This window comes from Tachyglossus aculeatus, chromosome X2 (genome assembly GCF_015852505.1).
Source record: "Tachyglossus aculeatus isolate mTacAcu1 chromosome X2, mTacAcu1.pri, whole genome shotgun sequence".
NCBI classification, from domain to species: Eukaryota; Metazoa; Chordata; class Mammalia; order Monotremata; family Tachyglossidae; genus Tachyglossus; species Tachyglossus aculeatus.
In genome coordinates this window covers 29,899,357-29,925,691 of record NC_052100.1, presented here as the reverse complement: position 1 = coordinate 29,925,691, position 26,335 = coordinate 29,899,357, and the positions used below count along the sequence as shown (strand labels likewise).

The 26,335-nt window shown below is 49.3% G+C and overlaps 1 protein-coding gene and 1 pseudogene across 2 annotated transcripts; one reads left to right on the top strand and one right to left on the bottom strand.

Moving 5' to 3' along the window:
- Positions 1–1,262: 1,262 nt before the first annotated feature.
- On the bottom strand, positions 1,263–24,896 carry SCGN (secretagogin, EF-hand calcium binding protein). Of its 2 annotated transcripts, none has more exons than XM_038771584.1 (11): positions 24,486–24,896; positions 21,996–22,066; positions 18,090–18,182; positions 17,075–17,164; positions 16,070–16,126; positions 14,975–15,052; positions 9,339–9,394; positions 8,377–8,422; positions 6,365–6,424; positions 4,388–4,456; positions 1,263–1,939 (listed from the first exon to the last, which is right to left on the bottom strand). In XM_038771584.1, the coding sequence occupies exons 1-11, from the start codon at positions 24,571–24,573 to the stop codon at positions 1,811–1,813; spliced, it is 837 nt and encodes a 278-aa protein (XP_038627512.1). In that variant the 5' UTR covers positions 24,574–24,896; the 3' UTR covers positions 1,263–1,810. The 2 variants fall into 2 exon arrangements, with proteins under 2 accessions (XP_038627512.1, XP_038627513.1); XM_038771585.1 differs by having other exon boundaries at positions 24,498–24,894.
- On the top strand, positions 19,559–19,756 carry LOC119949581 (annotated as a pseudogene).
- Positions 24,897–26,335: the final 1,439 nt, after the last annotated feature.

The window sequence follows — 26,335 nt, the reverse complement described above, 5'->3', positions numbered from 1 at the left end:
CTGACCCCACCACTTGTCTGCTGTGTGACCCTGGGCAAGTCACTTCTCTTCCCCCCTCCCCCCACCTTACCTCCTTCCCCTCCCCACAGCACCTGTATATGTGTTTGTACGTATTTATTACTCTATTTATTTATACATATTTATTCTATTTATTTTATTTTGTTAATATGTTTTGCTTTGTTGTCTGTCTCCCCCTTCTAGGCTCTGAGCCCGCTGTTGGGTAGGGACCGTCTCTATATGTTGCCAACTTGGACTTCCCAAGCGCTTAGTCCAGTGCTCTGCACACTGTAAGCACTCAATAAATGCGATTGAATGAATATGTATATATGTTTGTATGTATTTATTACTCTATTTTACTTGTACATATTTATTCCATTTATTTTATTTGGTTTATATGTTTTGTTTTGTTGTCTGTCTCCCCCTTCTAGACTGTGAGCCCGCTGTTGGGTAGGGACCGTCTCTAGATGTTGCCAACTTGGACTTCCCAAGCGCTTAGTCCAGTGCTCTGCACACAGTAATCACTCAATAAATGCAATTGAATGAATGAATATGTATATATGTTTGTATGTATTTATTACTCTTTTTTACTTGTACATATTTATTCCATTTATTTTATTTGGTTTATATGTTTTGTTTTATTGTCTCCCCCTTCTAGACTGTGAGCCCGCTGTTAGGTAGGGACCGTCTCTAGATGTTGCCAACTTGGACTTCCCAAGCGCTTGGTACAGTGCTCTGCACACAGTCAGCGCTCAATAAATATGATTGAATGAATGAATGAATGAATATCAACAATGACAATTTCCCCGCTCACTGGGAGCCAGTCACCCCAGGGAGCCCCTGTCCCTTCGGCTTGGAAGGAATCTGAAGGCCAAATGAGGCTTGGGAGGGAGGGACAGAGGCAGAAAGGAGCTCCAACCCCCAACCCGTCTGTGTTCAAACTAGATGGGAAAGGATGTTTGGTGCAATCAGATCTTGCCATGTTAGATGAAGCCGTACACCCGTCTCTCCCCTTTTCCCTCTTTAACTTCCTCTTCCCTGGATCTTTCCCTTCTCAAAATTCCTTTCCAAGAGCCAGGACCCCACTGGGGTCCCAGTGTGCTCCGCCAGTGCCACCCGGGTGGAGGGAATGCCCCAGGGCCCGGCCGACCCTGTAGTGTGGCCCGCGGGACCAGTGGCCAAGATTCCCCACCAACCAACCCTTCCCCGCGCCCTGCCATCACCTCCCACACCCCGAGGACCCAACCCCAGGAAACACAACTCTCTCTGTTCCAATTTGAAGGTTTATTTTGACACCAACGAGCATCCTATTTGTACACACACTTAATAAGACAGATTGCACTGGATGGGGACACTGTCAGAACCACCTGGGCATTGGTACCACCTGGAGGGGACACCTGGGGGGTCAGGAACCCCCTCGGAGACAGCAGAAGGAGGGTCCGACTGGACTAGGAGCTCTCCTCCGGACCAGCTTTGAGCCTGCCACCCGCCTAGGTGCTGTATTGGCCTCCCCAGGGTCGGAGAGGGCAGGGAGGTGGTGGTGGGGGGTTCTGAGGAAGCAGGAGATTGGGCAGATCCGGCCCCTGCCCGTACCCCTCCTTTGCCAAAGCACATTCACCGGGAAGCTCAACCGCTAGCTAGGCTTAGCGGACATGTTTCTACGGGCAGGAGCGCACAGGAATGATAAAGCTCTCCGGTCCAAACGGGCGTCCACGCCAACACCAGCACCGACGTTCATACCCACGCCCACATCATCGCCAACACAGAAGCCGTCGCCACCACGGATACCCTCCTGCTACCCAGACGCCGGTGCCTAAGGGGTGACTTTTAACCCCAGGCAGAGAGCCAGTTCCGTCTTTTGGATCTTCCCGTCTCTGTTGACGTCGCAGTGGCGCAGCAGAATCTCCCGAAACTTATCCAGGTCCACGCCACTAATGCTGGGCTGAGAGGGACAGAAGAGACACGATTAGGGAAACTTTTCATGGGTTCGAATCCTGGCTCCGCCACATGTCCGCTGTGTGACCTCGGGCAAGTCACTTAACTTCTCTGAGCCTCGGTGACCTCATCTGTAAAATGGGGATTGACTGTGAGCCCTACATGGGACAAGCTGATCACGTCGTATCACCCGCAGTGCTTAGAACAGTGCTTTGCACATAGTAAGCACTTAACAAATGCCGTTATTATTATTATTATTATTATCCACGGTGTTCTCAAACCTCTGAACTATGGCAGGATCTGGGTCCCAGCGGAGGAGGGGAAGAGAAGTAGTGTGGTCTAGTGGAAAAAGCACGGGGCTGGGAGTCCGAGGACCCGGGTTCTGATCCTGGCTCTGACACTTGCCTGCTGGGCAAGTAACTTCTCTGGGCTTCAGTTTCCTCATCTGTAAAATGGGGAGTCCACGCTTGTTCTCCCTCCTACTTAGGCTGAGGGCCCCATGTTGGGCCTCTCCTCCTCTTCCCCTTCCCCATCCCCAAGTCTTACCTCCTTCCCCTCCCCACAGCACCTGTATATATGTACATATATTTGTACATATTTATTACTCCATTTATTTTACTTGTGCATGTTATTTATCTATTTATTTTATTTTGTTAATATGTTTTGTTCTGTCATCTGTCTCCCCCTTCTAGACTGTGAGCCCACTGTTGGGAAGGGACCGTCTCTATATGTTGCCAACTTGTACTTCCCAAGCGCTTAGTACAGTGCTCTGCACACAGTAAGCGCTCAATAAATACGATTGAATGAATGAATGGGCCTGATTAATCTGTATCTACTCCAGCACTTGGTATGGGGAAGCATTTAATAGACAGAATGATAACCATAACAACAACAACAATAGTAATAATCGTCTCTGCCATTATATTGCATACTCTCCGAGGGCAGGGAACTTGTTTTGCTTACATTACACAATGGCCCCCACAAGTGCTTAGTCTTGCTCTCCTTAGTTGCTTAATAAATTCCACTGATGGACTGATTGATGAAGGCCCTTAAGAAACTGGACCCTTCGGAAATCAATCAATCAATCAATCGTATTTATTGAGTGCTTACTGTGTGCAGAGCACTGTACTAGGCGCTTGGGAAGAACAAGCTGGCAACATATAGAGACGGTCCCTACCCAACAGTGGGCTCACAGTCTAGAAGAATAGGCTGGGAAATAGGCTGGAAATAGGCTGGGGCAGATCCAGGGGCGTGAGGGTACAGACTATTTCCTGCAAAGGCTCCTGCGTATCCTTCCAGGAGGGAAAATTCTGTTCCCAGGAATTTCCCAGAAGGCTTTACAAGAGGCTGTCCTCAGATGTTGCCAATTTGGACTTCCCAAGCGCTTAGTCCAGTGCTCTGCATGCAGTAAGCGCTCAATACGATTGAATGAAAGAATGAATGGTACATATTTATTACTCTATTTTACTTGTACATATTTATTTTATTTTGTTAATGTGTTTTGTTGTCCGTCTCCCCCTTCTAGACTGTGAGCCCACTGTTGGGTAGGGACCATCTCTAGATGTTGCCGACCTGTAATTCCCAAGCGCTTAGTACAGTACTCTGCACACAGTAAGCGCTCAATAAATACAATTGAATGAATGAATGAATCAGCCTGAGCAAAAAGGATGCCCAGCACAAGGAGCAGGGGATTGGACTCACGGGGGTTAAGGATTCTGTCTGGCCAGGTGGCTGGGAACAGTTTCCCCTGGGGGGGATTTCCAGGGAGATTTCTGGGGAGATTGCCGTTTGGAAAACAAAAGAGGGAGAAGAACTTTTAATGTGTCGCTTTGTGAAAGTTGAGTTAGCAAATTAAAGGGTTTGCTTTGGGGAGGCTGGACTCTCCCCCAACGGGGACCTTTTGGGAGGCTTTGTGACCCGGGAAAAGTCTTGGGCCTGGAGGCCCAGAAACAGGAAAGAGGAGTGGATGGGGTTTGGAAGTCAGAGTGGCTGAGCTGAAGAGGAAGGGTAGGCCAACTCTTTGGATTCATTCATTCAGTCGTATTTATTGAGCGCTTACTGTGTGCAGAGCACTGGACTAAGCGCTTGGGAAGTCCAAGTTGGCAACATATAGAGACAGTCCCTACCCAACAGTGGGCTCACAGTCTAGAAGGGATGGCTTCTGAGTCAACGGTGGCAGTATCAGGAAGAGAGGGGAGTTTTCTCAAGACCAGAAACCTCAATGAGACCCAAGGAAAAGGAGGCGGAGAGATAGTCTCACACCAAAGCAGTTCTCAGGCTGGGGCTGACGGGAGCTACTTTAGGAAGGAAGGAATGTGGCCTAATGGAAAGAGCCTAACCCAGGGAGTCTGGGTCTCCTGACTTGTCTGCTGTGGGTCCTTGGCCGAGTCACTAAACTTCTCTGTTCCTCAGTTTCCGCATCTGCAAAATGGGGATTTAATACTTGCAACCCTACCTTGACGAGCTCCATCATATCCTTGACAAAGCCATCCACCTCCGGTCCCTCCAGTGCCCCGGTTTGGCTCTGAAAGACACAACAGCTTCGGGTTGCAGGAGGCCGACGGGGACCCTCTCCTAGTCCGGCTGACGGACCCGGGGCCCTCACCCACACCGCCGCTTCCAGCACCCCCCAATTCCTGGGACCAAGTGGGTGGCGGGAAGCGGGCCACGGAGCCTGGCTGTCAGCCCTGTCTCCAGGGCCGTGAGGCCGGGCATTTTGAGCATAGCCATGGGACGGCTGGATGGACTTTATTTCCCATCCACAGCCCCTCGAAAAATTCTCTCTCACTCCGGTCTCCGGTGCTGCTAGGCAGTTGAGGGCAGGGGGGCCCATATTTGCTCTGGTTTGGTTTTCAGAACCAGAGGCTGAGAGCGAAAGGGCATTAGGGGCCTGGAGGGGAGGGATCTCAGCTCACCTGAACCGGCTCGGAAATTCCTGACTCTCCCATCCGCTCATCCGCCCCGCACACCCAACGGGATTGGGAATGGCCACTCTCCACTTCTCCCGGAGGAGGGACCGCCGTGCCTCCTGCCTCTCCCGTGGTGAGTCCCCCGATTCCTGACGCCCGCACACCCTCTGAATCTCTCCAGCACTCCCCTCCCTTTCAACCCCTCTAGGGACCCCAACCCTCCCCAGGGTCTTCCTCAGCCTCAGTCATCCTGCCTCACCCATTCTCCTCCGGGCCAAAGCTCACTACCTCCTGGTCTGGCCACCCTCCGCACGACTCACAAATTACGTTGCCATATCACTAGCCTCCGACCGATGTCTCACAGCGGTGACCCCCCTAGGAAGAAGTCACCCCAAATGGCCCGTCTTGGTTTCTGGGTTGCTCCTGACTCTTCCATTTTGACTTGCCCCATCCCACTCCCCGGCCCCTCCACCGTTGCTGTGACCTGTTTGTCCCTGGAGCCGAAGGGCCGTGTCGGCGGGAGAGGAACAAGGCAGATTGGCTGTGCCATCGTGACCAGGCGCCGTTTCCTCAGGCACCATTTTGGTTGGTTGATGATAAATGCATTTGGCCCGTGGCCAGCTGATCCTTATTCTTTTCTCCTCCCATTGTGCCTAACTTTCTTTAAATAAGTAAAATGAAGTTGGGGGGCAGTGCGGTCTAGTGATGGTGGGTCACAGGACCTTGGTTCTAATCCCCACTCTTCCAGTGGCCCTCTGGGTGACCTCAGACAAGTCACTTTATGTCGCTGGGCTTCAGTTTTCAAATCTGTACAATGGGGATTCGTTCATTCAAGAGCCCGGGCTCTGCCTTCTAGACTGTGAGCCCACTGTTGGGTAGGGACCGTCTCTGCATGTTGCCAACTTGTACTTCCCAAGCGCTTAGTACGGTGCTCTGCACACAGTAAGCGCTCAATAAATACGATTGATTGATTGATTGAGTCAGAGTTCATGGGTTCAGATCCTGGCTGCGCCACCTGTCAGCAGTGTGACTTTGGACAAATCACTTAACTTCTCTGTGCCTCAGTTCCCTCATCTGTAAAATGGGGATTAAGACTGTGAGCCCCCCGAGGGACAACCTGATCACCTTGTAACCTCCCCAGCACTTAGAACAGTGCTTTGCACATAGTAAGTGCTTAATCAATCAATCAATCATATGAATGTCATTATTATTTATGGAGTGCTTACTGTGTGCAGAGCGCTGGCATTTGGATGATATCTGTTCTCCCTACCCTTTAGATGGGAGTCCCGTGAGGGGCAGAGATCGTGCCCAGCCTGATTCCTTTATTTCTACCCCCTCTCTTAGCCCGGTGCTTGGCACATAGTGTGGACTAGGCCCCTCTCTCCTGTGGATGCCCACAGTAAAGCGCACAATAAATACGATTGACTGATTAAAAACAGACCTCTCGACTCCCAGACAAAGCTGTGCCATCAGCCAGACGAAGGCCCAGGACTAGACCGAAACCTAAATGGCAAAACACTTACGACGTCATAGTGGGCAAAGATTTTCTCAAAGTCTCTCTTGCGCTCTTCTGTGGTACAGGCCTGCAGGTGGAAAAATGGGTAATAGTGGCAAAAACCACAACTCAGTGCTCTATACGCAGCAGGTGCTCAGTAAATAACAATAATAAATCTTTTAGACTGTGAGCCCACTGTTGGGTAGGGACTGTCTCTATATGTTGCCAATTTGTACTTCCCAAGCGCTTAGTACAGTGCTCTGCACATAGTTGGCGCTCAATAAATACGATTGATGATGATGAATAATAATGGCATTTGTTAAGTGCTTACTATGTGCGAAGCACCGTTCTAAGCGCTGGGGAGATACGAGGTGATCAGGTTGTCCCATGTGGGGCTCACGGTCTTAATCCCCATTTTACAGATGAGGGAACGGAGGCTCAGAGAAGTTAACTGACTTGCCCAAGGTCACACAGCAGACACGTGGCAGAGCCGAGATTAGAACCCACGACCTCTGACTCCCAAGCCCGGGCTCTTTCCACTGAGCCACGCTGCTATAAAGAGGTACACAGCACAAAGTAGGCCCTAGTAAATGCTATAGAGAAAGAACTACAGAGAAGCAGTGTAGCCTAATGGATAGAGCACAGGCCTTGAAGTCAGGAGGAACTGAATTCCGATCCCAGCTCTGCCACTTATCTGCTGTGTGATCTTGGGCAAATCACTTAACTTCTCTGTGCCTCAGTTACCTCATCTGTAAAATGACGATTAAGATTGTGAGCACCACGTGGGACAGGGACTAATAATAATAATAGTGCTATTTGTTAAGCGTTTACTATGTGCCAAGCATTGTTCTAAGCGCTGGAGTAGGTACAAGGTAATCAGGTTGTCCCACGTGGGGTTTACAGTCTTAATCCTCATTTGAGAGACGAGGTGACTGCGGCACAGAGAAGTGGAGTCCTTGTATTTCCCAAGCGCTTTGTACAGTGCTCTGCACACAGTAAGCGCTCAATAAATACGATTGAATGAATGAATGAATGAATGGAGTAACTTGCCCAAAGTCACACACCTGGTAAGTGGCGGAGCGGGTTTAGAACCCACAATCAATCAATCAATCAATCAATCATATTTATTGAGCGCTTACTATGTGCAGAGCACTGTACTAAGTGCTTGGGAAGTACAAATTGGCAACACATAGAGACAGTCCCTACCCAACAGTGGGCTCACAGTCTAAAAGGGGGAGACAGAGAACAGAACCAAACATACCAACAAAATAAAATAAATAGGATAGAAATGTACAAGTAAAATAAATAAATAAATAAATAAATAAATAAATAAATAAATAGAGTAATAAATATCTGATTCCTCTGATTCCCAAGCCCGGGCTCTTTCCACTAATCCACGCTGCTTCTCCATGAGCCTGAGAGTCAGAAGGACCTGGGTTCTAATCCCAGCTCCATCACCACATCTGCTGTTTGACCTTGGGTAAGTCGCTTAACTTTTCTGTGACTCAGTTACTTCATCTGTAAAATGGAGATTAACAGGGTGAATCTTTGTGGGACAGTCTGATTACCTTGTATCTACCCCAACGCTTAGAAGAGTTGCCAACTTGTACTTCCCAAGCGCTTAGTACAGTGCTGTGCACACAGTAAGTGCTTAATAAATACGATTGAATGAATGAATGAATGAATGAATGAGTCCTTGGCACATAGTGAGTGTTTAACAAGTTCCATAATAATAATAATTATTATTATTAATACCACACTGTGGACACACTCAGATTGACCCTGCTTTGCTGCTGTGTCCTGTGGGTAAACACTCCTGATTAATGGACTTGCCCATGGAAATCCCAGGCGATCAGCAGCCGGTACTTTGGACAGACTTGGAAAGAACCCCTGTGGGTTTCCCTGGAGAAGGCCTTATATAAAAGGCAGAATCCCAAACCAGTCTCCCCTTTCCCATCCCCCCCACCATCCCGTTCCTTCCCAACCCCGGCAGGTCCAGCAACAAGGCAGATAAGCGGGGAGAGAAACTTGGCGACTTACGTCCATCTGAAATTGGAGCAGGAAGTTTTCCTGAAGAGCCAGAATCCTAGATGGGAGAAGCCCAAACGGCAATCTCATTAGTTTGCCTCGCCCGGCAAATGCCCAGTAATCAATCAATCAATCAATCGTATTTATTGAGTGCTTACCATGTGCAGAGCACTGTACTAAGTGCTTGGGAAGTACAAGTTGGCAACATATACAGTCCCTACCCAACAGTGGGCTCACAGTCTAAAAGGGGGAGACAGAGAACAAAACCAAACATACTAACAAAATAGAATAGATATGTACAAGTAAAATAAATAGAGTAATAAATATGTACAAACATATATACATATATACAGGTAATGTCCTGGAGATCCCCCTCCCCTTGACCCAGGCTCTCGAGGCTCAACCCAAAGAAAGAAAAAATGGAAAGAATTAGTTGTCCAAGACAAGGGCTGTCATTAAGGAATCTCCAGAAACAAGGTTGTTTTGCTTTCTATGCAAAAGAAAAAAAATCAAATATAGTGACAGCATTAATGGCTACTAATGTGGGCTGGAGGTCCGTTCATTCGTTCATTCAATCGTATTTATTGAGCGCTTAGCTCCACTCTTGCAAGTCCCGTCCGAGTCACGGGATGCTACTTCCAGCCGCCTACGCAGAATCCTCTCTACCGGCTGCCTTGGCATCGCTGTTGAGGAGTCCCAGAAGCCGGAGTGGAGGGTCCCGGGTACCACAGGGATGAAGATGCTATTGTTCCGGGGTTGACGGGGGTCGGGGGGATTCTAGCCATGAGGCAGTGGGGAGCCCACTGTTGGGTAGGGACTGTCTCTATGTGTTGCCAATTTGTACTTCCCAAGCGCTTAGTGCAGTGCTCTGCACATAGTAAGCGCTCAATAAATACGATTGATGATGACAGGTGGGAGTGGGGGAGGGAGAGGGCTGGACTCCCGGCCCCGGTGACTGGTTTTGGGCTACCGACCTGGCCAAGTCATTGAGATCCAGCCGGCCATCTTCGTTCTTGTCAAAGATCTTCATCTGGAGGGGAAAAGAAGCGGAGCAGCGCTGTGATAGACGTTGAGGCCTCCCCCCGAATCCAGCCACCCTCGGAGTCCAGATCTCCGCGCCCGGCGTAAAATCGATGGCTTTCGGCTCAGCCCCGTCGACGAGGGAGACCTTCCCTTCACCTCCGGCCTGTTGCGGCTTCTTCCATGGCACTGGGACTGAACACACTGTTGCTCCCTCTCTTCTGGAAGCTCTGTTGGGGCCCAACTATGAGAGGGACGTTTCCGGGAGGCGGGGGAGCGAGGCCTGGAGGGTGGAGAAGCCTCGGCCGGGGCCTTTCCAATCAATCAATCAATCAATCAGTCGTATTTATTGAGTGCTTACTATGTGCAGAGCACTGTACTAAGCGCTTGGGAAGTGCAAATTGGCAACATATACTTCTCTTTCCAAGAGAAGTCGCCCCGCCATCCCCTGCCCCCTGCTGCACCCAGGCCTTTGGGGAACGAGTGAGGGGCTGCCTTCCGAGGGCCGACCCGGTGGTACTGGGGTCCGGCTGCTGGGCACAGTTGCTCCACGCCAAAAGCCTGGAGTCAGGGAAAGTAAGCACGAGAGGCTTCAGGCCCACGGGAGGGCACAAATGGATTCAATCTGAGAGCCAAAAAGCGGTGCAAAAAAGCACCGCGGACCCCGAGAAAAGAGACTGAGTGCCCATCGCCAGCCCGATTGTGAAACGGGGAAGGCAGACACAAACTCAGAATCCACCACCGGAGCTCCGGGCAGGGGGAAGGTTTGGAAACTCCCCTCCGACATCCGAGTCTTGGGTTACAGTTTCGAGTCCAACCTCGACGCCTTGCGCGGTTACCTTCCCTGCCTCGGTTTCCTCCTCTGTGAAATGGGAACAGAACCTGCCACACACTCTCAGCTCTTGGGATGAAGGGGAATGCTCATTCCCTCCCTCCGCGGTGCAGCTCTCCTCCTTCCGCATCCATCGAGGGAGACGTGTTTCACAGCGGGTCGGTTTGTCCACTCGAGAAAGGGGATTTCAAGTTCGTTCAGACCCTCTCTCTTCGCCTCGGCCTTCTCACGCCTCAGGCGAGGCCGTTGGCAAGGAACACAATTAAATTGAAAAGCAGTGTGGCCCAGTGGAAAGAGCACGAGCTTGGGAGGCAGGCGACCTGGGTTCTAATCCCAGCCCCTACGCTGGCCTGCTTAAGCAGGCTTGAACAAGTCATTTCACTTCTAATTGCCTCAGTTTCATTCCTTCATTCATTCGATCGTATTTATTGAGCGCTTACTGTGTGCAGAGCACTGCACTAAGCACTTGGGAAGTACAAGTTGGCAACATCCTCATCTGTAAAATGGGGATTAAATACCCGTTGTCCATCCATCAGTCAACGGTATTCATTGAGCTTCTACCGTGCGCTAAACACTTGAGTATTTATAATACAAGGTCCCTGACGTTCCTGAAGCCTGGCCTCAAGGAGCTTAGAGTCCCTTACCCTTAAATTGTCAACCCCTGCGTGGTGAGGTGGAAGCAGACATTGATGCTACATTTCTTGAAGTTGTGGGCAGGAATATATGAAAATTAAATTAATGATGGTATTTGTTAAGTGCTTACTATCAATCAATCAATCAATCGTATTTATTGAGCGCTTACTGTGTGCAGAGCACTGTACTAAGTGCTTGGGAAGTCCAAGTTTGCAACATATAGAGACGGTCCCTACCCAACAGCGGGCTCACAGTCTAGAAGGATTCTTGCCGCTAAACCACGCTGCTTCAATAATTGTGGTATATATTAAGCACTTACTAGGTGCCAGGCACTGTACTAAGCCCTGGGGTGGCTATGAGGAAACTGGGTTGGACACAGTCCCTGTCCCACGTGGGGCTCACATTCTTAGTCCCCATTTTACAGATGAAGGAACCGAGGCATAGAGGCGTGTGGTGAAATCACACAGCAGACAAGTGGCAGAGCCGGAATTAGAACCCAGGTCCTTTGGACTCCCGGGCCAAGACGCTATTCACTAGGCTACTGTGCTGTTTAATGTTGAATTGCACTCTCCCGAGCACTTAGTACAGTGCTCTGCGCAAAGTAAGTGCTCAGTAAATACGGCTGGCTGATTGACTTGTACTTGACTTGTACTTCCCAAGTGCTTAGTACAGTGCTCTGCACACAGTAAGTGCTCAACAAATATGATTGATTGATTGATTGACTTGAAGCTGGTATCATTTCTAGACTGTGAGCCCGCTATTGGGTAGGGCCCGTCTCTATACATTACCAACTTCTACTTCCCAAGCGCTTAGTCCAGTGCTCTGCGCTCAGTAAGTGCTCAATAAATGCGACTGACTGAATGAATGAATGCCTCGCCCCCTTCTAGACTGTGAGCCCACTGTTGGGTAGGGACCGTCTCTATATGTTACCAACTCGTACTTCCCAGGTGCTTAGTCCAGTGCTCTGCACTCAGTAAGTGCTCAATAAATACAATTGAATGAATGTCTCTCCCCCTTTTAGACTGTGAGCCCACTGTTGGGTAGGGACCGTCTCTATATGTTACCAACTTGTACTTCCCCAGCGCTTAGTCCAGTGCTCTGCACTCAGTAAGCGCTCAATAAATACGATTGAATGAATGAATGAATGTCTCTCCCCCTTCTAGACTGTGAGCCCACTGTTGGGTAGGGACCGTCTCTATATGTTACCAACTTGTACTTCCCCAGCGCTTAGTCCAGTACTCTGCGCTCAGTAAGCGCTCAATAAACACGAATGAATGAATGAATTAATGTCTACTTAATCTATTGAACTCTTCTAGTGCTTAGTACAGTGTTTTGTAGCGAGTAAGAGCTCAATAAATACCATTGATTTGGGGGCCCAGCTCCACACTGAAGGCTCCTGGAGTCTTCCCTCCAGCCCTACTGGCTGTTGAGAACTTGGATCCCCTCCGGGCATTCCAGCATGCCAATGGATGCCCCTGTTTTGGACGCCCACACGCAGTAATGACTGCTCTTCCTCCTTTGTGTTTACCTTTCCACAGAGCAGCACAATAGCCTCTTTGTAGCTTCCTGACCTAACTCCAAGTGGAGTCTTTCCCATCCCTGTTAACCCGTGAGCCACCTGGGGGGCCTTGCCAACAGCCTGTGACCCAGAGAGACGCCCAAGGGGCGTTCAGTCAACCTCCCCGGGGCTGCAGGAGGATGCTAAGAGGAGAATTTTCCCTGTCATTCATTTTCATTCATTCATTCAGTCGTATTTATTGAGCGCTTACTGCGGGCAGAGCACTGGACTAAGCGCTTGGGAAGTACAAGGTGGTACTTCCCTCTTCTGCTGAGGGGTGACCTTGCTCAGCCTCATCATTTCCTGTGTCCCTTGTAATAGCAATAAGGATAATTAATAATAATAATAGCATTTATTAAGCGCTTACTATGTGCAAAGCACTGTTCTAAGCACTGGGAAGGTGACAAGGTGATGAGGTTGTCCCACGGGGGGGCTCACAGTCTTCAACCCCATTTTCCAGATGAGGGAACTGAGGCGCAGAGAAGTGAAGTGACTTGCCCAAAGTCACACAACTGACAAGTGGCAGAGCCGGGATTTGAACCCTTGACCTCTGACTCCAAAGCCCAGGCTCTTTCCGCTGAGCCATGCTGCTTCTCCGATAATTATGGTATTTGTTAAGCGCTTACTATGTGCCAAGCACTGTTCGAAGCTCTGGGGTAGATACAAGGTAAGCAGGTTGTCCCACGTGGGGCTCACAGTCTTCATCCCCATTTTACAGATGAGGGAACTGAGGCGCAGAGAACAGAAGTGGCTTGCCCAGGGTCACACAGCAGATGAGTGGCGGAGGCGGGATTAGAACCCACGTCCTCTGACTCCCAAGCCCGGGCTCTGCTAAGCCACGGGATCCGGGTGCACTAAATCTCATTATCTCTTCTCTTCTTAGAGAAGCAATGCGGCTCAGTGGAAAGAGCACGGACTTTGGAGTCAGAGGTCATGGGTTTGAATCCTCCTGGCTCTGCCACTTGTCAGCTGTGTGACTTTGGGCAAGTCACCTCACTTCTCTGGGCCTCAGTTACCTCATCTGTGAAATGGGGCTGAAGACTGTGAGCCCCCTGTGGGACAACCTGATCACCTTGTAACCTCCCCAGCGCTTAGAACAGTGCCTTGCACATAGTAAGTGCTTAATAAATGCCATTATTATTATTATTATTATTATTATTATTAATATTGTCACCCAGTTAAATGTCCCATCCCTTTGTTCGCATTCCAGACCAGCGTCAGCTCCTCTCAACCAGAGAGGATAGTCTGCCCCGTCCCAGCGCTTAGTACAGTGCTCTGCACACAGTAAGCGCTCAATAAATATGATTGATTGATTGATTCTCTGCCACTTGTCAGCTGCATGACTTTGGGCAAGTCGTTTAACTTCTCTGTGCCTCAGTTACCTCATCTGTAAAATGGGCATGAAGACTGTGAGCCCCACTTGGGACAACCTGATGACCTTGTAACCTCCCCAGCTCTTAGAACAGTGCCTTGCACATAGTAAACGCTTAATAAATGCCATTATTATTATTATTATTACTATTATTATTATCATTATTATTATTATTATTGTCACCCAGTTAAATGTCTCATCCACTCGTTCGCATTCCAGACCAGCGTCAGCTCCTCTCGACCAGAGAGGATAGTCTGCCCCATCCCTTCCCGCTTCTCCGCCACTTGTCAGCTGCGTTATTTTGGGCAAGTCGCTTAACTTCTAGACTGCGAGCCCACTGTTGGGTAGGGACCGTCTCTATATGTTGCCAACTTGTACTTCCCAAGCGCTTAGTACAGTGCTCTGCACACAGTAAGCCCTCAATAAATATGATTGATGGATTGATTAACTTCTCTGTGCCTCAGTTCCCTCATCTGTAAAATGGGGATGAAGATTGCGAGCCCCACTTGGGACAACCTGATCACCTTGTAACCTCCCCAGCGCTTAGAACAGTGCTTTGCACATAGTAAGCGCTTAATAAATACCATTATTATTAGAGAAGCAGCGTGGCTCAGTGGAAAGAGCCCGGGCTTTGGAGTCAGAGGTCATGAGTTCAAGTCCCAGCTTCGCCAATTGTCAGCTGTGTGACTTTGGGCAAGTCACTTCACTTCTCTGGGCCTCAGTTCCCTCATCTGTAAAATGGGGATGAAGACTGCGAGCCCCACTTGGGACAACCTGATCGCCTTGTAACCTCCCCAGCGCTTAGAACAGTGCTTTGCACATAGTAAGCGCTTAATAAATGCCATTATTATTATTATTCCTGGGATGGGCCGGCCCCGGGGAGATCAACGGCGATCACCAAGCCCCTTCCTCAGGACTTCAAGGGCAGAGAGAGGGGCCAGGTCAATCACTTGGCCTGTGGTGGGGAAACCGTGAGCCCACTGTTGGGTAGGGACTGTCTCTATATGTTGCCAGCTTGGACTTCCCAAGCGCTTAGTACAGTGCTCTGCACACAGTAAGTGCTCAATAAATACGATTGATTGATTGATTGAAAGAGGAATGCCCCGGCGTTGGGTTAGCAGGGCCCACCCTGGATGTGTCTGCCCACCTCTCCCGGGGACCAGCCCTCTCTCTAGGGTCCAGGAGCGTCGCTTACCATCGTGTCCGTGTAGTTGTCCAGCTTGGCCGCTGAAATGGCCTTCTTGTGCTGCAGGAGGAGATCGCGCAGGAAGTCCTGCCACCCCAACAAAGACCATCAGTCACGAGGAAGACCATCTCTCTCCTCCCCTTTTCCTCCCGCCAGGAATTCATCCCACGTCCGTTTCCCCATTTTGTTTGGAAGCTCCTCTAGATTAGTAATCATAATAATCAATCAATCCATCAATCAATTGTATTTATTGAGCGTTTACTGTGTGCAGAGCACTGTACTAAGCACTTAGGAAGTACAAGTTGGCAACATAGAGAGACGGTCCCTACCCAACAGTGGGTTCACAGTCTAGAAGACGGTAGATAATGATGGTATTTGTTAAGCGCTTAGACTGTGAGCCCACTGTTGGGTAGGGACCGTCTCTCTATGTTGCCAACTTGTACTTCCCAAGCGCTTAGTACAGAGCTCTGCACACAGTAACCGCTCAATAAATACGACTGACTGACTGACTGAATGAATGAATACAGTGAAGGTGAGAAGAAGTCACTTAACTTCTCTGTGCCTCAGCTTCTTCATCAGCAAAAAGGGGATTCAATTCATTCATTCATTCATTCATTCATTCAATCGCATTTATTGAGCACTTACTGTGTGCAGAGCACTGGACTAAGCGCTTGGGAAGTACAAGTTGGCCCTGTTCTCCCTTCTATTTAGATGACGAGCCCCATGAGGGACGGAGAAAGTATCCAACCTGATTAACTTGTATCTACCCCGCCACTTACAACACACAGTAAGCACTTAACAAATGCCATTATAGCAACAATGATAACCATTATTATTATTGTTATTACTATTATTATCATCATCATCATCACCCCCATTTTATAGACGAGGAAACGGAGGCCCAGAGAGGTGAAATGACTTTCTGAGGTCACTCAGCAGAGATGGAACTAGAACCCAGTGGTGGTGTTTATCGAGCAACCACTGGATGTGATGCACCGTACTAAGCTTTTGGGAAGTACAAACGTAGAGGAGGCACATTTCCTTTCCCGCACACGGACCCCGCCAGCAGCACGTGGGGGCAGGGGACACACCTCCAAAACTCACCCGGAGCTCAGTGGCCGAGATAAATCCACTGCTGTCGGCATCATATTTACGCCAAATCTGAAACACAGGAATAATAATAATTACGGTATTTGCTAAGCGCTTACTGTACTAAGCGCCGGGCCACCAAAGCAAATCGGGTTGGACACAGTCCCTGCCCCGCATAGAGCTCACAGTCCTAATCCCCGTTTTCCAGATGAGGTAACCGAGGCGCAGAGGAGTGAAGTGACTTGTCTAAGGCCACACAGCAGATTAGGACGCATGATCTTCTGACTCCCAATTTCTCCCTCCCTTCAAAGCCCTACTGAGAGCTCACCTCCTCCAGGAGGCCTCCCCAGGCTGAGCCCCCTCCTTCCTCTCCCCACAGCACCTGTATATATGTTTGTACAGATTTATTACTCTATTTATTTTACTTGCACATATTTACATATTCTATTTATTTTATTTTGTTAACACGTTTTGTTGTCTGTCTCCCCCTTCTAGACTGTGAGCCCGCTGTTGGGTAGGGACCGTCTCTAGATGTTGCCGACTTGGACTTCCCAAGCGCTTAGTTCAGTGCTCTGCACACAGTAAGCGCTCAATAAATACGATTGAATGAATGAACGAATGCCCACCCGTGGCACCCCTCTGCCCCGTGGTGACCTTCTGGCCTGTGGCACCTCTTTCTCCCACCATTCCTGTCTTGCCACGAGTCCTCCCCACTGCCCTGGCAAAAGAATTCAGATGGTTGACACCCTTTGACACTCAGGAATCACTGGGATAAACCCGAACCCCTGAGATCCCGGCATTCCAGCCCCTCTCTTTCTCCAAACCCCATTTGCAGTTAAGGAAACAGACTCAGAGAGGTTAAGCGGCTGGCCCAATGCCACACAGTAGGCCGGGGCAGAGCAGCTACTAGAACCTGGGTGCAAACCATCCAGGGTGCGTCCTCCTGAGGTCGGGAGCGCTTAGTACCGAGACGACGGGGGTTTGGGCGCCGGGGCCAGGGTGGGAGGGGGAAAACCCAACCTGCATGAACTCCACGCTGTTGTCCAGGGGTGTTTCCCGGCGAAAGAGCAGGAGGAAGTTCTCATCTTCTGGCAGAACCATGTTGGCAAGCTGGAGGGAACACAGACACCTAAAGTGCGTTTGACTCTCGAGCCCTAGAGCCAGGGAATGGATGGATTTTCTGGGGGCGGGGGGTTACCCCTCACCATTTGGGTTTTACTTTTTTAACGGGCAAAATAAAATTTAAGTTCTGTTGAATTTTGCTGTTTCAAGAAGGCTGGTTCTTGAAAAGGGAGGGGAGGAAGTTGTGGGGTGGGGCGGGAAGGTCAGGGTGGGGAGGGGGAGAGTGGCAAGGGTTGCCGCAGCTGGGATTGGCACAGGTGGGAATCTCAGCGTGGAGGCGAGGGAGGCGGAGAACGGGAGACAGTGGGACAGTTCTTGCCCCACCTCCCTTCCCGGGGGGAACTGCTCCTATTTGGTTCAGCCTCTGTCCGGGCGGCGGGGAAACGGATGCTGGCGGAAGAGAGATGGAAAAGGGCAAGCGAGTAGACTTCTGGGGAACTTAAGGGACATTACCTACTCCAGAGTCCTTTGGGAGGAACCCAAATGGAGAAAAAGCCCCAAAACAGGCCCTAGAAATTGGGATAAGATTCGCTGAAACATGAAAAATCTAAGCCTCACCTTCAGCATCTTTTCCCACTCAATGCGACGAGTGGAAAAGGGGTTGACCCCCCCAACCCAGGTCACAATTCCTTAGAATCACAGGGTTCTGGGAACTCATGAGGTTATCTGGGACATCCCCCTGCCTACGGGCACGTGAGGACCTACAACTGTCCAACCCGGTTGTTTAAAATGTTCTGGAAAAAGTATTTTTTTTACCCCCAGGGGGGAAGCAGATACTTGGAAATGTGAGGGATTCAGGGAAAGGGATGGCACCCCCTCTCTCCCATGAAGGAACTCCGGGTGCTTCCCTTTATTCACAGAACCAGCCAAAGTATGAATGAGGCAGATATAATAATAATAATATTCAAGGTACTTCTTGAATTTCCAAACGTCCATCAGCAGACACATCGTAGGTGGCCATGAACTGGTCTTTTATCTTCTGAAGCTTTTCTCCCGCTTCCTCATCCTACAATACCAAGAGTGATGTGGGTTTAATCATCATAATTACGACATTCATTAAGTGCTCACCATGTGCTAAGCACTGGGGAAGGTACAAGATATTCAGATCAGACACAGTCCCTGCCCCACACAGGGCTAAAGTCTAAGAAAGAGGGAAGAAGCGTAGGAATCTTATTTCCATTTTCCAGGTGAGATAACAGGCCCTGAGGGCCCAGAGAGGTTATGTGACTTGTCCAAGGTCACACAGCAGGCCAGTGGAAGAGCTGGGATTAGGATTTATGTCTCCTTAACTCCCTTTGTGTTCTTTCCAGTAGGCCATGCTGGCTTCCACTATCCAGAAGCCAGAAAGCAGCTTTGAGGATGGCTGAGTGGACGGGTAGATGGACAGATGGGTGGATGGATGGGAGCCCGTTGTTGGGTAGGGACCGTCTCTATATGTTCCCAAGCGCTTAGTACAGTGCTCTGCACACAGTAAGCGCTCGATAAATACGACTGAATGAATGAATGAACAGACACCGTCCCTGCCTACAGTGAGCTTGTAGTCTAGCAAGCTCCCGGGATGTTGGCTGGGGCCTTTAAGAGAGGTTGGAAGACAGAAAAAGTGTGGCTCAGCAGCACAGGGGCCATTCCTTAGGTGACCATTTCACTCGGCCCTTAAGGGACGACAGATTCTGATTCCACACTGGGCCTTAAGCATCGGGATGGACACCATGGCCAGTGGACACTCCCGTCATCGCTGTCCCTTTTGACATGCTCTGGGCCCAAGGAGGATGATGGGGGAGGGATGGGGGGGAGTTTATGTTGCCAACTTGTACTTCCCAAGCGCTTAGTACAGTGCTCTGCACACAGTAAGCGCTCAATAAGTACGATTGAATGAATGAAAGGGGGAGGAGAGATGGGGAAAGCCACCGTGGCAGTATTCCCACCTTAGAAGGTGAGATCTCGTCTATCTCGTTGCCATCTCCGGTCCACGTCAGCTCTGGCCTGGAATGTTCTTCCTCCTCATATCTGACAGAAAATTACTTCCCCCGCACCCTTCAGAGCCTCACCGAAGGCACACCTCCTCCAAGAGGCCTTCCCTGACTGAGTTTCTCCCACTCCCTTTATTCATCCCCCCCTCCCAGCCCCACAGAACTAAGCTCACTGCGGGCAGGGAATGTGTCTGATATATTGCACTCTGCCAAGTGCTTATAGTACGCTGCTGTGCACAGAGTAAATTCTCAACTGACTGATGCAAAAAGGGGTGCTTCAGTCCCTTACTTCTTCCCGACTGTGGGAGTCGGGTTAGGGTCTGGATAGTGACCCCTTTCCACGTGGAATGACCGGGAGCCAAGAAGCATGTCAACACTCTGAGGCCCCCCAAGCTAGAAAATGACCCGAGTAATGACCCGGCCATCGCTTGCCGGGCCGCGTGCGGCCGGCTTCTTCGCCGTGTCGTCCCACAAGACATTCGGGATCAAGCGATTCCTTGCCAAGAAGCAGAATCGGCCTATCCCCCAGTGGATTCGCGTGAAAACTGGCAATAAGATCAGGTAAAACTCCAAAAGGGGACACTGGAGAAGGACGAAGCTGGGCTTGTAAAGAAAAGCACATCTAATGGGCACGCATATTCATCTTATCCCGAGTTTCATTTGTCTTTTTCGAGCATTTCACTAAAATGCAGATAGAAAATGTAGCTAGTGACCGAGACGTTCTGGCTATCTTTTCAAGCATTGGCTGTATCAGATTCGGAAATCATCATCCATCATATTTATTGAGCGCTTACTATGTGCAGAGCACTGTACTAAGCGCTTGGGAAGTACAAATTGGCAACATATAGAGACAGTCCCTACCCAACAGTGGGCTCACAGTCTAATAAATGTGTGTGATCTTTTGAAATGTTTTTGTATCAACTTTATGTGCTAATGTTTGAAACAGATTTGTCGAAAGCGATCAGGGTTATAACTTTCAAGAAACATTTGGCCAGCTGATTATTGCCCATCTAGTCTCATTTGAATTTATGATCTCGGAGGGGCAGGGGAAGTGCTATCGGCCCCAATATAGCGGTGCTTTATTTTGGTTGGGTTTGCATCAGACTGCCACTGTTGAGTAGGGACTCTCTCTATATGTTGCCAACTTGTACTTCCCAAGCGCTTAGTACAGTGCTCTGCACACAGTAAGCGCTCAATAAATACGATTGATGATGATGAGTAAAAAGTGCCGAGTGGCTAACTTTTCGGTTTGCGCTTCAAACCAGGCAAAAGAAAAAACAAAACGAAACAAAAGAAAATAATTTTCTTTTTCATTGAGCCTTTCCCATGACTCATTCCACTCCCTCTCAGGAATGTGCAGAACTGATTGTTCTGTGGTTCTCTGACCTCCCGCCACAAAGGTCAGGGCCCCTTAAAGCGTCTGAGTTCCTTCCAGCCCAGGCGATTCTGGCTTCTGTGATAATAGTGACCCCAGCTGCTTTGAATCAGCACATAATAATAATAATAATAATAATAATAATAATAATAATAATAATAATAGCATTTATTAAGCACTTACTATGTGCAAAGCAGTGTTCTAAGCACTGGGCTTAGCCCATGGGGGGCTCACAGTCTTACTCCCCATTTTACAGATGAGGGAACTGAGGCCCAGAGAAATGAAGTGACTTGCCCAAAGTCACCCAGCTGACAATTGGCAGAGCTGGGATTCGAACCCATGACCTCGGACTCCAATGCCCGAGCTCTTTCCACTGAGCCACGCTGCTTCGCATGGGGATGAGGTAACTGAAGCCTGGAGAAGTGAAACTCCCTGTCAGCTCACTTAAAGGTGGGCCTCACCGGGAGGGTCGGTCAGTTAGTCATATTTATTGAGCGCTTACTGTGTGCAGAGCACTGTACTAAGCACTTGGGAGAGTACAATATAACAAGAAACAGACACATTCCCTGCCCACAAGGAGTTTACGGGGTGAAATGACTTATCTAGGGTCACACAACAGGCGGTTGGCCAAATTGGGATTAGAACCCCTGTTTGCTGTCTGAATTAGGCCACACTCCTTCCCCAGGACAGGGTAGCTGGATAACAGTTGTTGTGTTTGGGATTTAATACAGTGTTCTAGTGTTCTCCCTCTCGAGAGGGAGACGAACATTAACATAAATAAATAAATGGCAGATATGGACATAAGTGCTGTAGGGTTCCCACTGTTGGGTAGGGACCGTCTCTATATGTTGCCAACTTGTACTTCCCAAGTGCTTAGTACAGTGCTCTGCACACAGTAAGCACTCCATAAATACGATTGATTGATTGATTGGGAGGGGGGGAGAACAAAGGAAGCAAGTCAAGGTGAGGCAGAAAGGAGGAGAAGAGGAAAGAAGGGGTTAGTCAGGGAAGACTTCTTGGAGGAGGCAGTGGAAACCTAAACAGGTCTCCTCCATGCAGACGAAAACCCACTTGAGTTTACCTATCAATGGTGCCGCTTCAGAAGCCAAATTTCAGGCGAGGCTAGCCTTCCCGCTAAACCTCCGGCCATATGTCCATCTGCAGAGATAAACAAGTTGCCTGGCAAAACCAGGGCTAACCGCTCCCGGTTTTGACCTCGAAGCGGCCAACAGATGTTGGGCTCAGAGCCAACAACCACAATATTTCCTGGCATTACCGCCCCGATATGAAACCTGCTTAAGCTCCACTTCGTTGCTAGGAGAAAATCAAAAAGCCCAGAAAACATGTCACCGAGGGAGGAAGGAAGGAAGAAAGTCCGATGGGCAGGATTGATAAACACAAACAGCCGGAGACAGCGGGGCTGGGCAGATCCCGGCTGGCAGTGCCCGAGCAGTGACTGGCACGAGGTACTTACAGTAGGGCACAGTTTCTTCAGCAGGTGGTGGAAGAAAGCATCAAGTTCTTTGCCTTCTATGTAACCATTATCTAAACATAAGAGACACAGGGGCAGGGAGGTTAATTTTCTCGGACCAGGCGGCGTGGACTAGATCATTTATGGTGGTTTGGAGCCCCCTTTGCTACTCAGCTGAGGTCAAGTTTAGATTTATCATTGAGTTTTGGGAGACTGAGGTCCAGCAGAAAACTCTTTCCTCTTTTCTCCAGTCTCCCACCCCCAATCCCCACAGGCTAGCTCAGTTCCTGGAGATAATTTGCCTTCTGATAATAATAATAATAATAATAATAATAATAATAATGATGGTATTTGTTAAGCGCTTACTATGTGCAAAGCACGGTTCTAAGTGCTGGGGGGGATACAAGGCGACCAGGTTGTCCCACGGGGGGCTCGCAGTCTTAATCCCCATTTTACAGATGAGGGAACCGAGGCCCAGAGAAGCGAAGTGACTTGCCCAAAGTCACCCAGCTGACAAGTGGCGGAGTCAGGATTTGAACCCATGACCTCTGACTCCAAAGCCCGGGCTCTTTCCACTGAGCCACGCTGCTTCTCCTTGTCCTCCTCCTGCTGCCGGCCCAGCCACGCCCCCAGGTTGCCCTCCCCCTGATGAATTGATGATTCTGATGAATTGAGTGATTGTTCCTTAATATAAGGCCAGCAAGTACAGCTAGTGATGCCAAATCGTGAGAATAATAATAATATTATTATTAATATAAAAATTATGGTATTTAATAAAATTAAATAATAATAATAATAATAATAATAAAATTATGGTATTTGTTGAGCGCTTACTGTGTGCCAAGCACTGTTCCAAGCACTGGAGTAGATGCAAGGTAATAATAATATTGACGGTATTTGTTAAATGCTTGCTATGTGCCAAGCACTGTCAAAACACTGGGGTAGATACAAGGTACTAATAATAATGACGGTATTTATTAAGCGCTTACTATGTGCCAAGCATTGTTCTAAGCGCTGAGGAAGATACAAGATAATCAGGTTGTCCCATGTGGGGCTCACAGTCTTAATCCCCATTTTACAGATGAGATAACTGAGGCACAGTGAAGATGAGTGACTTGCCCAAAGTCACGCAGCTGACAAGTGGCGGAGCCAGGATTAGTGGGAAGGTCAGAGTGCCGGGAGTCAGAGGACCTGGGTTCTAGTCCTGGTGCCAATTGCCTGCTCCGCGACTTGGGGCAAGTCACCTAAGTAGTTTGTACCTCAGTTTCCTCATCTGCAAAATGGGGATTCAATACCCGTTCTCCCACCCTCTTAGACTGTGAACCTCATGTGGGTCAGGGATTGTGTGTGAGAGGTCATGGGTTCTAATCCCAGCTCCACTATTTGTCAGCTGTATGACTTTGGGCATGTCACCTAACTTCTCTGTGCCTCAGTTATCTCATCTGTAAAATGGGGATTAAGACTGTGAGCCCCACGTGGGACAAACTACTTACCTTGTATCTACCCCAGCACTTAGAACAATGCTTTAAGCGCTTAGTACAGTGCTCTGCACATAGTAAGCACTCAATAAATACAATTGATGATGATTGTGTCCAATCTTATTATCCTGCAGCTAGCCCAGGACCTAACACAATACTCGGCGCGTAGTGAGCCCTTAACGAACACCACAATTATTATCTCGCCGTGCAGTACTGTGACTTTAAAGCGACTCCATCCACCTCACAGCCCTGCCCTGACAGTGGGCACAACCGATTCTGAGCTTTCTGTTGAAGGAGGACTGGAATGCCCCCCACCCCGCCCCTCCTCCTTCCTCCTCTGCCCCCCTCAATCAATCAATCAATCAATCAATCAAAGACTGTTCATTGACACCTTTTTCGCTTTCTCCATCCTTCCTCTTCCCCCCGACGGCCCTGCTCCATTTCCCTCTCCCAAGCTCCGTGTGGGCAGGGAATAAAAATACTACTACTAATAATTATGGTATATGTTATGCACTTACTATGTACAAAGCACTGTCTGAAGCGTTGGGGTTGATACAAGGTTATCAGGCTGTCCCGTGTGGGGCTCACAGTCTTCAGCTCCATTTTCCAGATGAGGGAACTGAGGCCCAGAGAAGTGAAGTGGCTTGACCAAAGTCACACAGCTGACAAGCGGCGGAGCCGGGATTAGAACCCACGACCTCTGAGTCCCAAGCCCGGGCTCTTGCCGCTAAGCCATGCTGCTTCTCTGGACTTCTAGACTGTGAGCCCACTGTTGGGTAGGGACCGTCTCTGCATGTTGCCAACTTGTTCTTCCCAAGCGCTTAGTACAGTGCTCTGCACACAGTAAGCGCTCAATAAATACGATTGAATGAATGAATGAATGTGTCTGCTGATTGTGCTGTTGTGCTCTCTCCCAAGCGCTTAGTACAGCGCTCTGCGCACAGTAAAGTCTGGATAAATAGGATTGAGCGACTGACCCCTTCCATGCCCTCCCCACGTCCCGACCTGACCGTACCCGGACACTGACCATCGGTGTCGAAGCGCTTCCAGATGTGGAGGAATCCAGCTGCGTCCAGCTGTGGCCGGAGACTGCTACTGTCCATGGCTCCGGAATCTTCCGTGGTGGCCAAAAGGTAGCCCACTGGGGGATGCCGGGGACCCAGGGTGCAGAGCAGGACTTGGGAAGAAAAACTTTCCACTTCTCGTCCTCGTCTTTCCCTCGTGGGAAAGGAGACGTCGCAGGCCTGGTGTGGCTAGTGGACCCGGGCATCCGAGAGGGGATTTCCAGGGAGGAGGGAGAGCTGATGACCTGTCCAGTGCCTCTCTTGGATCAGCAGGGCAAACTGGGGCCAATCTCTGAGCTTCCAGGGACCAGGGGGAGGGACAGGAGGGAGAGGAAAGAGGAGGGAGATGGGGGAAGAAGGAGAAGGGAGAGGAGGAGGAAGGAAGGAGAGGAAAGAGGAGAAGAGGAGGGGAAGGAGGAGGGCTGGAAAGGGGGGAGGAAGAGCAGGAGGGGAGTGGGAGATCAGAGTGGAGAAGGAGAAGGTTGTGGGAGGAATACAGGGAGGAGGAGGAGGGAAGGGGAGGGAGAAGGAGGTGGGGCAGATATAGAAAGGAAGGCAGAGACACTGTGTCAGAGAACCCTGGGGGAGAAACAGAAGAGATAGGGAGTGAGAGGAGGAGGAGAGGGAGAATGAGAGACAGAAGAGGGGAAAGAGAGAGAGAGGTGGTCCCAGAGAGAGAACAACTTACAATACTGGCTACCCACTCCATCCTTCTGACCACTGACATCCTACTAAAATCAAGTGCAAGCAGCATGAGCCTCTCTTTTGACACATCTCTCATCTCTTAAAGCGATTTTAGAAGCAGCGGGACCTAATGGGAAGAGCACAGGATTGGGGCTCAAGCGACTCAGGTTCTTGCTTAACTGCTCCGTGCCTCAGTTTCTTCATCTTCCAAATCAAGATCAGAAACTTGTTTTCCTTCCCTCTTGGCTGGGGATAAGGACTGTGATCTGGTTGTGCTATACTGACCCCAGGGCTTGGATTATTATTATCTTAATTTCAGGAGAAATGGAAATTCTCCAGGTACGACTGAACAGACGGGATGGGTGGGGTTTAACTTGGTGGGAAGAGGGAGGAGGAGGAGGAGGGAAGGGGAAGGAGAAGGAGGTGGGGCAGATATAGAAAGGAAGGCAGAGACGGTGTGTCAGAGAACCCTGGGGGAGCGCTTAACATGTACCACAATTATTATTATTATTAAGTGGAGGAATCCAGTGGGAATAATATCTTTCCCTTTGGGTGGGACAGGGGCAGAGGCTGGGGGTTTGGGTGATTTCAGAGTTGAAGCCCAGGGAAGATGACTCCAGGGGAGCGGAATAATAATAATAATGGTATTTAAGTGCTTACTATGTTCCAGGCACTATTCTAAGCGCTGGGGTAGATACGAGGTCACACAGCAGACAAGCGGCAGAGACGGGATTAGAACCCACATCCTCTGACTCCCAAACCCGGGCTGGTTCCACTAAGCCACACTGCTTCTCAGCAGAATCAATCAATCAATCAATCAATCGTTTTTATTGAGTGCTTTCTGTGTGCAGAACACTGTACTAAGCACTTGGGAAGTACAAGTTGGCGACATATAGAGACGGTCCCTACCCAACAGTGGGCTCACAGTCTAAAAGGGGGAGACAGAGAACAAAACCAAACATACTAACAAAATAAAATAGAATAGATATGTGCAAGAAAAATAAATAAATAAATAGGGTAATAAATACGTACACACATATATACAGGTATATATACATATATACAGAAGTGGAGGCCAGCGAGATCCAGAGGCTGAAAGGCCATAGAGGCTGTTGCT

Bases quoted from the DNA above. Each gene is read 5' to 3' on its own strand.
- SCGN (XM_038771584.1), bottom strand. From the start codon at position 24,573: ATGGACAGTAGCAGTCTCCGGCCACAGCTGGACGCAGCTGGATTCCTC. The intron at 22,067-24,485 runs GTACGGTCAGGT...TCTTATGTTTAG, and splicing joins CACCGATGGTCAGTGTCCGG to ATAATGGTTACATAGAAGGC. The intron at 9,395-14,974 runs GTAAGCGACGCT...TTTCCCCTCCAG, and splicing joins ACAACTACACGGACACGATG to ATGAAGATCTTTGACAAGAA.